General features: G+C 42.1%; 1 protein-coding gene across 3 annotated transcripts in view; it reads left to right on the forward strand.

The window, feature by feature from the left end:
* Nucleotides 1–14,537, forward strand: part of NPHS2 (NPHS2 stomatin family member, podocin) — a 216,566-nt gene that overhangs the window by 20,614 nt on the left and 181,415 nt on the right. Inside the window, exons 6-8 of one of the 3 annotated variants that reach the window (XR_008382938.1) lie at nucleotides 319–374; nucleotides 1,948–2,026; nucleotides 3,205–4,255. Coding sequence is in view for 2 of the 3 variants with exons in the window: in XM_053604122.1 (XP_053460097.1) it covers nucleotides 319–374; nucleotides 1,948–2,026; nucleotides 3,205–3,483 (414 nt within the window). In the remaining variant the exon portion in view is untranslated. Of the gene's footprint in view, nucleotides 1–318; nucleotides 375–1,947; nucleotides 2,027–3,204; nucleotides 4,957–14,537 lie in introns of those variants that run through there. The other 2 variants (XM_053604122.1, XM_053604123.1) reach the window with 2 other exon arrangements.

Consider the following 14,537-nt stretch of genomic DNA (forward strand, 5'->3'; position numbering starts at 1 on the left):
GCAGTGGCAAAAACACAGTGGGCTGGATAAATGTCCTCGGCCCGCGGGCTGTAGTTTGAGGACCCCTGGATTAGGACATAAACATCTTTGGGGACCATTATTCAACCTACCGCATCATCCATAGTTCCACAAATATTCATTGAGTGGCATTATGCAAGATAAAGAACTCTTTGTGTAGTTAAACAAAACAAAGCAGGCAAACAATGTCATTTCAAAGGGATTGTTCTTGGTACAGAACAATGGCTATCGGTGCTTAGTCAGGCATGCTCTACTCACACCTAGAGGCTGTCCCTGATATCTCAACCCTTCCATCTACAGGTTGCCTTGGATTCAGTGACCTGTATCTGGGGAATCAAAGTGGAGAGAACAGAAATGTGGGTAGGAAATTAATGGGGGAAAATAGTATAATAAAGGGAAATATTTGGTTCCATTGAAAATTTTTCATGTGAAAAGTTATTTGCATTGAGTATTATAGCCACATTAGCATAAATTTCAAAAAAGAAAAAAATTATCTAATATCACATAGCCATAATACAACTACTGCAATATTTGGGCAAATTACTCTCATGGTTTTTTTCTCTACACACCTATAAAAACTTTTTTATAGAATTTAACCACTTCAGCCATTTAAACATTTTGTTATATTTACAAAGAAGTGCAACCAAAACTACTATCTAATTACAGGACATTTTTATAACCCCTCAAAGAAAGCCTGTACTAAGTGGGAACTCCCCAGGCACCTGTCAGCCCTCAGCTCCTGGAAACCACTACTTTAGTTTCTGTCTCAATGGATTTCCCTATTCTGGGCATTTCACATAAACAGAATCATACACTATTGTGGCCTTTGTGTCTGGCTTCTTTTCACTGAGCATGATGTTTTCCAAGTTCATCTATAGCGTAGCATGAATCAGTACCTCATTACTTCTTATGGTTGAATAATATTGCACTATATGGTACACAATGTTTTGTTTATTCATCAGCTAGAGGACATTTGGGTTGTTTCCACTTTGGGGCTGTTGTGACTTATGAGTAACGCAACAATGAACATTCATTTATAAATGTTTGTGTGTGAATACTTTTTAAATTCTCTTGGGTACATACCTAGGAGTGGAATTACTGGGTCATACGGTAAATATATTTAATTTTTTGAGGAACTACACATTTTTTCATGTACACAGTTCTCATAGTTATTATCAGGGTAAAAAGATAATCTCTGATACAATGCATTAAGTATTGTTCTTTGATTAATTCTCCCCTTTTCAAAATCAAGTCTTCTCTTTTATAAACTTAGATGAATTCCTCTTCTCTTTGTTATTTTTATTTATTTTTTTTTTTGTAGAAACAGAGTCTCACTTTATGGCCCTCAGTAGAGTGCCGTGGCGTCACACAGCTCACAGCAACCTCCAACTCCTGGGCTTAGGTGATTCTCCTGCCTCAGCCTCCCGAGTAGCTGGGACTACAGGCGCCCGCCACAACGCCCAGCTATTTTTTGGTTGCAGTTTGGCTGGGGCTGGGTTTGAACCTGCCACCCTCGGTATATGGGGCCGGCGCCCTGCTCAATGAGCCACAGGCGCCGCCCTTCTCTTTGTTATTAATAGTATGGCTCTTCAAGGCTGTTTTTTATTGTTTAAATCAAATAGTTGGGGTTTAGATTAAATCCTGTGGGAAAGATGAGCACAACTCACAAAATGTGCTGTGCTTGTAAAGAGAGAACCACAGCTCTACTAGAGCATCAGAAATAATACAAACTTGCATCTGAGGCATCAACATTTGAGAAGCTCTTCTCTGCCTACCGTCTACCTCTAAGGTCTAGGGACAGCACACTCTGTTAACTCAGAATTGACTACTCGTCATGAGACAACAGCAGAGGGAGTTGGAAGTCTGTACGACAGCCCTGGCTCTAACGTCGCTGCGCCACTCCCACATGCCATGTTCTCTCTTTTTCAGTAAGGATGTGAGGCTGCCGGCTGGGCTTCAACACTCACTGGCTGTGGAAGCCGAAGCACAAAGACAGGCCAAAGTGCGGGTGAGCCAGCACTGAGTGCTCTTACCTTCCCACAGAGACCGCTCTTTGAGGAGCACCAGAGAATCCAAACGAAGGCCTGCTCATGGAGACTGTTTTCTCTTTGCTTTTTTACCCTCTATTTAGCCAGGTACAGGGCAGAATCTGGCTTGTGCCCTTACTAGTCTATGAAAATTGCTCTCATAAAGTAAATCAGTACCCTCTGAACTGACGAATACAACATCTCTCCTCTCTGATGCTGCTGATCACAGTGACCGTCTTGTCCTCTGTCTTCCTTGTCTCTCCTTAAAGGCTTCTCTTCCCCAAACAGCAGCTTTCTTTTCCAGTGCCAGCATCTTTCTCTGAATAATCATCTGGGTCACCCGTCATCTCTAGGTTTATAACTTCTAGGTTAGCCCAGAGCTAGATCCCAAGCTCAGTGCAAGGTTCAGAGGGACAGCCCTGATCTGGGCCTAATCCCCTCAATGCCAGAGACGAGGGGAGGCTGTGGTACTCAGAGCACCTCCTCTGCCAGCGAGAAGAAAGATCTGGCTGCTAGCAGCTTCTCACGATTGAGGAGTTGGGGAGTGGGGTATAGGGAAGAGGAAAATGAGCAATGAAGGGAGGCAGATTCCTCTCAAATATCAGGGTGTAGGTGAGGGAGAAACACTAATCATATAAAAGGATCCATAACTTTGGGGCTTTGAGGGGAGATCGAGAAGAGGGGAGGGAGAAAGGAGTCCCCTGGGAAGAGTTGCTTTGAGATCTCTGAGCCTAGTCCTCTTTGCCCACGTTTGGGTGGCATTCTGGTGGTAAGTCTGGCACATTCTCTTCTGAAGTGCTTACCCGTTCATTTTGCTCAAGGTGGGAGTCACCCTTTCTTAATTCCATGCTTTTGCCTGGGATGCTGGTCAATTTTTTCTCTATATTGGCAAAATCCTACTAATTCTCCAAGGCCCACCAGGCATTAATTAAGTCCCCTAACACTTCATTTATGATCCTTAACAACTTCTATCTTAAATTATGATTAGTGGTTTAATCTGTCTCTAATGTCCTTCAGAAAAAGGCTGAACCTGTTCTGTGCTCAACAGTGCCTGCCACATAGCAGATGCTCAATGCTTATTTGTTGAATCACCCTGAATAGTAATTAAAACATTCATGGACTGAAGAACACTTTGCTTTTCTCCACATTCGTTTTCTAGATGATCGCTGCAGAAGGGGAAAAGGCTGCCTCCGAGTCCCTGAGAATGGCAGCTGAGATTCTGTCAGGCACCCCAGCTGCTGTTCAGCTTCGATACCTCCACACCCTGCAGTCTTTGTCCACAGAGAAGCCTTCCACTGTGGTTTTACCTCTGCCATTTGACCTGCTAAATTTCCTGTCTTCTCCTAGCAATAGAACTCAAGGAAGCCTTCCCTTCCCAAATCCTCCCAAACCTGTTGAGCCACTAAATCCTAGAAAGAAAGACTCTCCCATGTTATAGAGGGGAAGTGAGGCAAAGGATAATGTAAGGGGCCTGCCTTATATGGCACATCCCTGAGCCAGGTCCTCTCTCCTCACTTCCTGCCCTTCCTTCGATTGCTATGTGGCCACGTGGTATACCTGTGGGATGCATGAAGTCACAATGGAGTAACATACAGGAGAAGACAGTCAGTTGATGTGATGACCCAGAAGGCATATAAGAAGTTTAGGCGGATCATCTAATCAGAGCAATTGTAGATTTAGTTAGCATTTCACTTCAGAAAGGATTTTGAATCTAGATGTGGCTAAATTTTGACTTGTGAAGAATTTAGTTCAAATGGCCTCTTTTCTGTATGTCTCCTGGTCCCTTAGGCAAGTTCTTTGCAGCTCACACAGCCATTCCTACAAGCTCCTTCCCTTGCGTTTATCATACTCTGTTGTAACCCTGTCCTTAAATAGCCTTCTTGGCTATGTTAACCAGTTTGATGAAAATATTTCAAATTGTATATAAAACCAGCACATTGTACCCCAGGATTGCATTAATGTACACAGCTATGATTTAATAAAAAAAAAAAAGAAAGAAAGAAAGAAATAGCCTTCTTGGTGGCACCTGTAGCTCAGTGGGTAGGGCGCCAGCTACATACACCAAGGCTGGCAGGTCTGAACCCGGCCTGGACCAGCTAAAACAACAATGACACAACAACAAAAAATAGCCAGGCATTGTGGCGGGCACCTGTAGTCCCAGCTACTTGGGAGGCTGGGGTAGGAAAATCGCTTAAGCCCAAGAGTTTGAGGTTGCTGTGACGCCACGGCACACTACCCAGGGCAACAGCTTGAGACTCTGCCTCAAAAAAAAAAAAAAAAAAAAAGGAAATAGCTTCTCTGCAACTATACTACCAATTCTTCAGAGGTACATCCTAGTCATTTCTTCCCTACCACACTCACTCCTTTTCTTCCACCCATATTCTTACACCTAACTCTGATAGCTACAAAACAGCGACACTTAAATGTTCCTGAATTATGGGGGGCAAAAAGAGATGCACTCAGGTTGGATATAAAATTCATACGTAATTAAAGAATTTAAAAGGAATTCGTTTTATGGAGACTCCTTTTTTAAAATAAAGAAATACAATGACAAAGACATTTATCTGATACATGTTGCTTTTAAAATCTTAAGAACACAGTCTGTAATAGCATTACATTTAAAAAAATGTATATACCGAGTAATGGGTTTGCTAAAAAAAATTTAAGCAAAACAACAACAACAACAATGTGTATACCTTTTTTTTTTGTATACCTTAATTTAAAAATACTTTATTGTTAAAAAGGTGCTGATGACCATCTAAGAGTCATAATCTTTTTGCTGGTAGAGGGTGTTGCCCGAATCAATGTTGATGGTTACTGACTGATCAGGGTGGTGGTTGCTGAAGGTTGGGGTGGCTGTGGAAATTTCTTAAAACAATGGTTCTCAACCTTCTTAATACCACCATGTATTTTCATTGTTACAAAGGGGTTGCAACCCACAGTTGAGAACCACTGTCTGAAAATAAGACAGCAATAAAGTTTGCTGCATCAATTGACTCTTCCTTTGCTGAATGATTTCTCTATAGCATGCCATAATTTGATAGCATTTTGTCCACAGAACTTCTTTCAAAGTTGGAGTCAATACTCTCAAACCCTGCTTTATCAACTGAGTTTATGTAATATTCTAAATCCTTGGTTGTCATTCCAAAAGTAGCATCTTCCCCCAAGAGTAGAGTTCATCTCAAGAAATCTCTTTCTTTGCTCACCCTTTAGAAGCAACTCCTCTTTCACTCAAGTTTTAGCATGAGATTGCAGCAATTCAGTCACATCTTCAGGCTCCACTTCTAATTCCCACCACATCTGCAGTGACTTCCTCTACTGAAGTCTTGAATCACTCTAAGTCATCTATGAAAATTGAAATCAACTTTTTCCAATCTCTTGTTCATGTTGTTATTTTGATGCCTTCTTATGAATCACAAATGTCCTTACTGGCATCTAGAAGGTTGCCAGAAGTTTTTCAATGTACTTTGTCTACATCCACCAAATGTACGAATGGCTAACAAACATGAAAAAATGTTCATCATCCCTATCTATTAGAGAAATGCAAATCAAAACCACCCTGAGATACCATCTAACCCCAGTGAGAATGGCCCACATCTCAAAAATCTCAAAACTGCAGATGCTGGGGTGGATGTGGAGAGAAGGGAACATTTTTATACTGCTGGTGGGACTGCAAATTAGTACAACCTTTCTGAAAGGAAGTATGGAGAAATCTCAAAGCACTCAAGCTAGACCTCCCATTTGATCCTGCAATCCCATTACTGGGCATCTATCCAGAAGGAAAAAAAATCCTTTTATCATAAGGACACTTATACTAGACTGTTTATTGCAGCTCAATTTACAATCGCCAAAATGTGGAAACAGCCTAAATGCCCACCAACCCAGGAATGGATTAACAAGCTGTGGGTACACCATGGAATACTATTCAGCCGGGGCGGCGCCTGTGGCTCAAGGAGTGGAGCGCCGGTCCCATATGCCGGAGGTGGCAGGTTCAAACCTAGCCCTGGCCAAAAACCACAAAAAAAAAAAAAAAAAAATTACTAGGAATACTATTCAGCCATTAAAAAAAAAATGGAGACTTTAAAAAAAAAAATCTTAAGAACAATTACTATAAATATGGGGCTAAGAGTAATGTATTTTCAATATAGAATTTACCAGCTTGCTGGGGTGGCGCCTGTGGCTCAAGGAGTAGGGCGCCGGTCCCATGTGCCGGAGGTGGTGGGTTCAAACACAGCCTTGGCCAAAAACCACAAAAAAAAAAAAAAAAAAAAAGAATTTACCAGCTTGCTTATTTCTTCAAAAAGTAATAACACTGTAATCTATACATTCCCTGATGTATTCTTTTTCTTGTACAGACATTTCTTAATGTAAGTGCATTCCTGTGAGACTTTCTGTTCATTAATTTGCCTTATACAATTAGAAATGCATATCTATGGAAAAAATAAGCCAAGTAAATAAAAAAGAGTATCTCTTTATAGAACATTATAAACATAAAAATCATAAAACATTTCTAATATTACTAAATATTACCAAAATGCTACTTGTTTTTAAGTATGTGTTTTGATTATACCATGGATTGTTTAATTCAATGTTTCAAATCCTACTACCAAATTTCTAAATGACAAATATAATTTCAAAGTAGGGTACAAAATGATAAAATGAATGACTTTTCATCATATATAGACTCTTACCCAAAACCAAAGGATTTATGGTATTAAAGCCACCTCTAGAAATGTTTAATTACATTTTCTTTCACAAAACAAAAGAGCCTCTGAAACTTCATTTATAGCATTGTGTGAATGAAACTATTTTTATGGGAACTGGGGAGGTTGGCTATAACATGCTACTTGTAATGGGAATTTCCAAGTTGCTGTCTCATAGAGTGATGGCTTAGTGCCTCACTAGTTCTCTCCCCATCAAACTTCTCTGCCTCTAACACTTATGTTATCTGATGTTATTATTTTATATTTGAGATGGGTTCCTGCTATCCACAGTGGAACTAAAACTTTTTGCATAAAAATACCCATAAAGGATTTTTGTTTATGAATGTCAGCCCATAAAACCCTGCTGAATATTATTATTTATTTATTTTTTTTTAGAGACAGAGTTTCATTTTGTTGCCCTCGGTAGAGTACTGTGGCATCACAACTCACAGCAACCTCCAGCTGTTGGGCTTAGGCAATTCTCTTGCCTCAGCCTCTTGAGTAGCTGGTAGCTGGGACTACAGGTGCCCACCACATGCCCGGCTATATTTTTGTGGCAGTTTGGCTGGGGCTGGGTTCAAAACCGCCACCCTTGGTATATGGGGCCGGCGCCCTACTCACTGAGCCATAGGTGCCACCCAAGAAAGTTGTATTTACTCTATTATTATTATTTGTTGTTATTGTTGCAGTTTCGGCTGGGGCTGGGTATGAACCTGCCATCCTTGGTATATGGGACCGGTGCCCTACTCCCTGAGCCACAGGCACCACCCCTGCTGAACATTATTTCAGTTGGAAAAATGCAACTAAGCTCCTGGCAATATAGAAAATTTGGAACATTTTGTCTGTTGAAGACAATTTTCTTTCTTTCTTTCTTTTTTTTTTTTTTGATAGAGTCTCACTATGTCGCCCTGGGTAGAGTACCGTGGTGTCACAGCTCACAGCAACCTCAAACTCTTGGGCTTAAGCGATCCTCTTGCCTCTCAAGTAGCTGGACTACAGGGGCCCACCACAACACCCAGCTATTTTTTTGTTGCAGTTGTCATTGTTTAGCAGGCCGGAGCCAGATTCGAACCTGCCAGTCCTGGTGTATGTGGCTTGCGCCCTACCACTGAGCTACAGGCGCTGCCCAGACTATTTTCCATTATGTTTAAGTAATAAGGCTCAAAGAAAGTATGCTTTACCTATCCTATTATTTCTTAGTCAACACTCCCTCTCTCTGCCATATCTCTCTCCTTCCCTCAGAAAACAAACAAAACAAACAAAAACTCACCACCAGTTATCTTGTGAAGTGATGCCATCTTAGGGTCATCTCTGCCATATATCTGTCTCTAGGCCACCTCCTTACCTCTGTCTACAGTGGGGAAAACCACACATTCTAGTCTGGCTCTAAGCAGACTATCAGATAATTTAAAAACCTACCTTTTCATAAAGCCATGCCAAATTCATTTATTGATACAACAATCTACCTATAAGGTTACTATATATTGAGATAATTTTCAATTTTGTTTCAAAAGGCTATTTCATCCAGTTCTGAAAAATAGTTCCATTATCGTATTAAAAGAAACATCTTCTCAGTCCCTTTTCCTAAGGACCATCCTTGGTTATCGGGGTGTGGGAGTGCTGAAATCCACAGATTGAGTCAAAAGGAGATTGTGAAACTAAAGGAACAGGTAAAACTAACCTATGCAGATTGTGAAACTAAAGGAACAGGTAAAACCAACCAATAAAGCCAAAAAGGCAAGTAAGAAAATATTTAAAGAGGAAAGCAAACACTGATGAAGTAGCAGTAGATAGGAACTCATGGGTGATTTCCTAGAAGTCTAATCTGTTTATACACTTTGCTATTATGGACCAGCCAGGTCATGGTCATAGATGGTTCAGCCCATATATAATGTGCCATTGTCAATTAGAGCATTCCTAAGGTGGGAAGTGTTTCTCATTACCACCATGTTGGCCCATTCCCATCCCGGAGTTATTGGTAATTGGAATTCAGATGGCACCAAGTGTTATTGGTCACTTTTCTTTTTCCTTTTTTTTTTTTGTTGTTGGTCACTTTTCATACCATATATAATGGTTTCTGATATCGGGTTAGCAAATTTTGGCATGAGTAATAAAGAAGGAGATAGTCGTGTTGGTTCATGAATAACAGAGTAACAGAAATCAGAAATAGAACAGGTGGAGGTGAATACCAGAGTAGGCCATTATGACTTTTCATAGTTCCTTATAGCACAGAACCTTTTGTCAAAATCAGATTTGTAGCAGCCCATATAGCCTATGGCTAGGAGGAGTGAGAGTTATGAGAAATACCTGTATAGCTCAATGGAACACCTTGGTGGAAAGGGCATGGAGAGGGATTTAGCTCTGCTAACAAACATGAGAGCTCAAGAGATGAGAGCAGTGGTGAACTGGCAGTCTCTACGCCTGTGGTGTTGAGAGGCATGAGATCAGCCTTACATTAGGCTGAAGAAGGCAGTCGGGAGCATGCGCATTCTATCACGGACCTGCTTACGCTGACTCTGTCTCCTCTCCTGCTTGCAGAACGCCAGCATGGTGTCTCTCTGCTGAAGATTACCAAGCTCTGCTAAAGACTAAGATCTATCTATTCTAAGAAGACTGCTTTACTTTCTCTAAGACTGACACTCTCTCTTTCTCTCTCTCTCTTTCTCCAGCTAAAGTAGATAGGCCTCAGGCACCTAAGAAACCTGAGCAAGGTAACTCAGCGGTCCTCGTCTGGAACCTAGTGAAGCTGGCCTGAGACCTGGCCAGTCCTGGGCCCTGACGAGTGCTGTCTGAAGTGAGATGTGACACAGATTTCACTAATATGTCTGGGGAGTTGTAGAGGAATGGACACCATGCTTGCAAAGGACAGTTACTGATTCTTATCACATTAAAAGGACACGCTGAGAACAGGACAGTGTCCTGGCAAGCCTAGAGACATTTTGTGACTTGGGGGCAATCCCCCAAGTAACTCTGTTCTGGAATGAGTTAAGATCGGTCACTCACTAGTATGCATGTGTTAACCATTGATGCTTAGTAGGTTCTTCCTGAGGCTTGTGGGGCAAGAACACGTGAGAGCAGGTGGCAATCCTTATATGTAATTACCTTAACTCTCCACACCTGTTGTGTATGTCAATGACCTTAACTCTCCACACCTGTTCTGTATGTCAATGACCTTAACTCTCCACACCTGTTGTGTATAACCTTAATAAATAGCCATTGCGGAGGGGGCTCGGAGCTACCCTGCAACTAAGGTTAGCCTTCCTCCCGCAAGCTTGTACTTTTAATCCGTGTCACAGCTGGTTCCTTCCTGCGGCGACCGAGACCAGTGCATAGGGGTCGCGACAGGGTGTGCCTATGGTATCTACCACTTGTTGGTCTTCTCTGATATCTGGAACTGGTCAATATTTAAATTTCTCATTAGCATGTCAGAGGACACCTTTCTCGTCTGCTTGAGTGGCCATTGGTATGTCCTATGTTAACCAGCTGTTGGGGTAGGTGGGTTTGATGGGAGAAATAATGGGCTAACTTGCTATGAAACTGTGTTGTGGGTGAAAAGGTATAGCGAACAAAGGCAAATTCTTTTCAGAAACTAGCTAGGTGAACTGATTGTGCTGTTTATAAGGTTTCAGCCACAGAAGTCTTCTCTTGAGTTCCAGGTACTGCATTCCAGCTGATTGCTCATCTTGAAATGATGCATGGATGACAAGCTGGACAGTGCAACCCAAAACTATGACATGTTCTGGGGAACTTCCTGGTATTTAATATTAATAAAGTAGCAGTGAGCTGACAAAGGATAAGATGTTCCACTTCAATGTTGGAGTCCACCATGAACAAAATGACATGGCCATGAGAATGGAACAAATCTGTAGTACATTCTGTGACAATGGTGTTCCAGGGCATTTGGGGATTGACAGTGAGGTGGTAACCCTTTGATCTGTCTAGACCTGTATTTATTGTTCAGGCAGATGGCTTAAGTACTGGTGTATTGCAGGTTGCTGGGTTCAAAATGACCAGAAAGGTGCCCTACGGAGACTTTGAAGGCCCTCACTACAACTGCAAGGGCCACCATAGCTCACCAGTAGTATCAGGGTAGAGCTGGGGCTATGCAGTTTGTAATCCCCTATCTGGAAGGCTCAGTAGGTCACTGTGCCAAAGCTTCTGTCCTGCACATCCTTGGGGGCCATGGCAGGATGGCTCTGAGTAAGTATATAACCTCCATGCTGGATTGCTCCTGGCTATTACCATTTTCTTTGGCAGAAGGTTCCCGTGGGGCCCTCTAAAATTCTGGGTTTTGTGTGAGTGCATTCGATCAGTAATTGAGCTGGACTTGGGCTCCGCTATCAGACATCCTGGATTTGATTTAGGTTCTATCACTTACTAGCTGTTTAACCTTGGAAATACTAGAAATCCTGAATATAAATAGGGATAAAAGTGGAACCTACCGCACATAGTTGTTGTGGTTAAATGAGATAATGTGTGACGTGTAGCACTATGTTTACATAAGGTACATGTTTAATAAATAATGGCTAGTACTATTATTCTGGTTTTACCTCATGGCAATAATGACAGCAGTCAGGCTGCATTAAATAAGAGCTTCACACCTTCCAAATGTTGCTTTCATATTTCAAAGGTAGCCTGATGGCCAGTAGTTTTCTGCTACCAGAGTGGTGGTTCTAGGACTGAGGTTTGACAACGCCTGTGTTTGAATCCCACCATGATATTACAAGCAATTGTTTCAAAGTGCACAGCTGTTTGGGATCATAATAGAGCAAAAGCAGGACAGAAGAGAAGAGGTTTTCCTCTTGGTGGGCAATATTTACAGGCAAAAAACATACAATCTTCTTTCTTTGTTGCCTAGGTTTGATTATTTGGATGGTCATTGATGAAATGGGAGACATATTACTAGGAGTACCTTGTGAACTCCAAAATTTGTTGGACATCTGGGCTAGGAGTGGGAGTGAGAATATCATGCCTGCCAAAAAGCCATTTGCCTTGGCAACACCTATCATGGGAGCTGTTAATCTTATCTTCAGAATTTTGAAAGTGTCTGGCCTAGAGATAGTATAAAGTATGCCTCTGCCAGATCAGGTGCTCATGGGGCTCAAACCCTGCAAATACAAGAGGGTCGTCCAAACAAACAGAATCCACCACATTCTTACAGGACCCTTTTCATCAGACACGCGAGAACAAGAGTACCGTCCAGGCCAAATGGCACTGCCCTAGACTGGGATTGCTTAAGGAACTTCTGTAAGTCTGTCTTCCCTGTTGGTCAAATTTTTCAATGTACCATTTGAGAGAAGCTGTACTTCTTGAAAATCTGCACGCTGCAGAGTTAATCTCTGAGGCTAGGGAGATTAGTAAACCTGTTGAGCAATCCTTGAGGCTGTGGTCAACCTGGCTGGAATAAACTCTCCATCTTTGAGGCAGAGATGGAAGTCCTGATGAACTCTAGGCACTACTTCGTATGAATAGCTATGAGTGTCTCAGCCTCATGGTCAGACAGCAAGCATTTCAGTTTTACAGGTAAACAGGGCTACCACAATTACATTCCTAAGTTTCAAGAAACTACTCTGCTTCCAATAGGAAAATACTTGCTGGTAGGTGGGACATTTGAGATTTTAGAAATGGGCAGGCCTGTAAGCAGAATGTACAACCGTCTTTGAAAGCGACATGCAAGATGTAGGTTTCCTAGGTAATATCCTTGATGTCAGCTAAGGCCAAGAACAAGAGGAAAGTACAGTCAATGTGTGCTACCCATTAACCATGGTCAAATCAGTGGGACCAATTGTGCAAATAGGACCAGATCTCTCAGGGGAGAATCTTGTGGTGCCCACGAGCATGGAGTAGGCATGGTGTGTGGTGAAGGTCCAGGCCTGGTGAACAAGGGGCTTGCTCACCAAGCTTCCTAAGTTCCCTAAGTACACTACAGTATGCACCTTGAAACACTCCATCTCAGCTTCAGAGGGACGTAGAACATGTTGCCACTGAGACTGGGGGCTGGGACACAGAGGAGTATAATTATGCCAACCAGCTTCCTCTCCACTGCATAGTCAGAAACAGCTCTGTCTGGACATCTGAGCACAGAGTGACTGTCTCCCATAGCCCAAGCATAACAGCTTTACCTCACAGCCTGAACGCCAGTGATGAGCCTCCACTCTGCTCAGGGAGTCACCTCCAGGACTGTCTAAAACTTTACAAACCATTACTTGGGAGAGTGGAGCTGCCCAGGCTAGCTTGAAGAGAACGACAGTGGAGATTCCTTCCCCATAGCACACTTTTAAAAAAACCACCTAATGTTCATTATGCTTTCCTAACACAACCTCGACTTTTGGGACATCCTCTTTCCCCAGGCCGTGTTACAATCTTAGTAGAACAGTAGAGCAAAGTGTCTTTCTTTCCCTTTAAGGAAGTCAGAGATCTCTGAAGTCTTCTCACCATCCCTGGCAAATGGATGGGGTGGTTTTTGACCATGAGATACACTATCTCTCAGGATTTTGAGACTATGGCAGAATAATTAAGGACAGAAGAAATTATTAGAGTCTGTTTGGCAGTGTGGTACTAAGGTGATTGGTAAAGCAAATATTGTGCCTGAGACCATCTAAAAACTACTTGGTTCCTGTCTGTTCCTAGCATTCCTTTAATTCCTTGAGCTCCCCAACATTCTTTTGATAAATTATCCTTTTACTTGGGTTTTGCAAGAATAGGTTTCTGTGGCTTGTCGTCAAACTGTCTCAACTAACATAGGTCTATGATACCAAACATTTCATTTTAATTGTAGTGGCAGCAGACATAATGTTGGCATTTAGAGCCTGAGTCTTCCATCCAATGAAGATGACATGGTATTTGACACATTCTGAGGGATGGGCCCTCATGGTCAGGGATGGAGGCTACTGATATGTATGGAAATGACCCCCTCATTGCTGTGAAATGGAAAGTTAATAAAAATTATTCTGCAACCCCACAAAAAAGCCCCCAGAATTGCTAGAGTCATCCAGGAATCTCTTTTGGAAAGAACAAAGGTAGGATTGTCTCTGCACCAGCAACTGTAAGCATGAGCCAATAGCTTCAGCTGTTTCTGCCAGTTGGGCCACGAGTTACAGCTAAGTGTGTGAAGAATTTCATGTTTTCTTCCCCTGGAGATAAAGAATGGAATTGACTAGACTTCATCCAGTAGGCTTAGATATAGCCTAAGCAGTGCTGAAACCCATCCCTCATACTTTGATGATCATTAACAGCAGGCCTGGCCAGGGTATTGCTTAAATAAAGCTGGGGCTCAAGAATTGGGGGATTTCTGAGGCTGACAGGGCAGGCAAAGGTCTAAAATTCTAGGAGATAAACCCAAAGGAATACCAAATATGTGCAGCCAAAGCGTGTTGAAAACTCACCATAGGTGTTTAGAAATAAGAGCAAATGCAAGTGAGCCAGGAGCAGTACGGTAGGAAGCAACCCCTGCTGAGTGACTGCCCAGAACATCTACTTGTCATTTGCAATTTATTTTTGCATGTTAGTCCACTTCTCATGCCTAGATGGATTCAGGGTCATAAACGGAGCAGATAAATGAGGCAGTAAAAAAAAAAAAAAAAAAAAAAAGATGAATCTTCAGTGATTCAAGTCCCTATTAAGGAAACCATTTGAGCAATGGCCTGGTGGCCCTTTGCCATTGTCAAACCGTCTAGACATGAGTCCAGTGAGCTAGGGGCTCTGATGTTAATCAGCTCTGTGACTGTTGAAGTCTTAAGCCATTCTGCGCCTTAGTTTCACCTTCTGAGAGATGAGGATAACAGTGTCT

This window comes from Nycticebus coucang, chromosome 10, assembly GCF_027406575.1.
Source record: "Nycticebus coucang isolate mNycCou1 chromosome 10, mNycCou1.pri, whole genome shotgun sequence".
Classification (NCBI taxonomy): domain Eukaryota; kingdom Metazoa; phylum Chordata; class Mammalia; order Primates; family Lorisidae; genus Nycticebus; species Nycticebus coucang.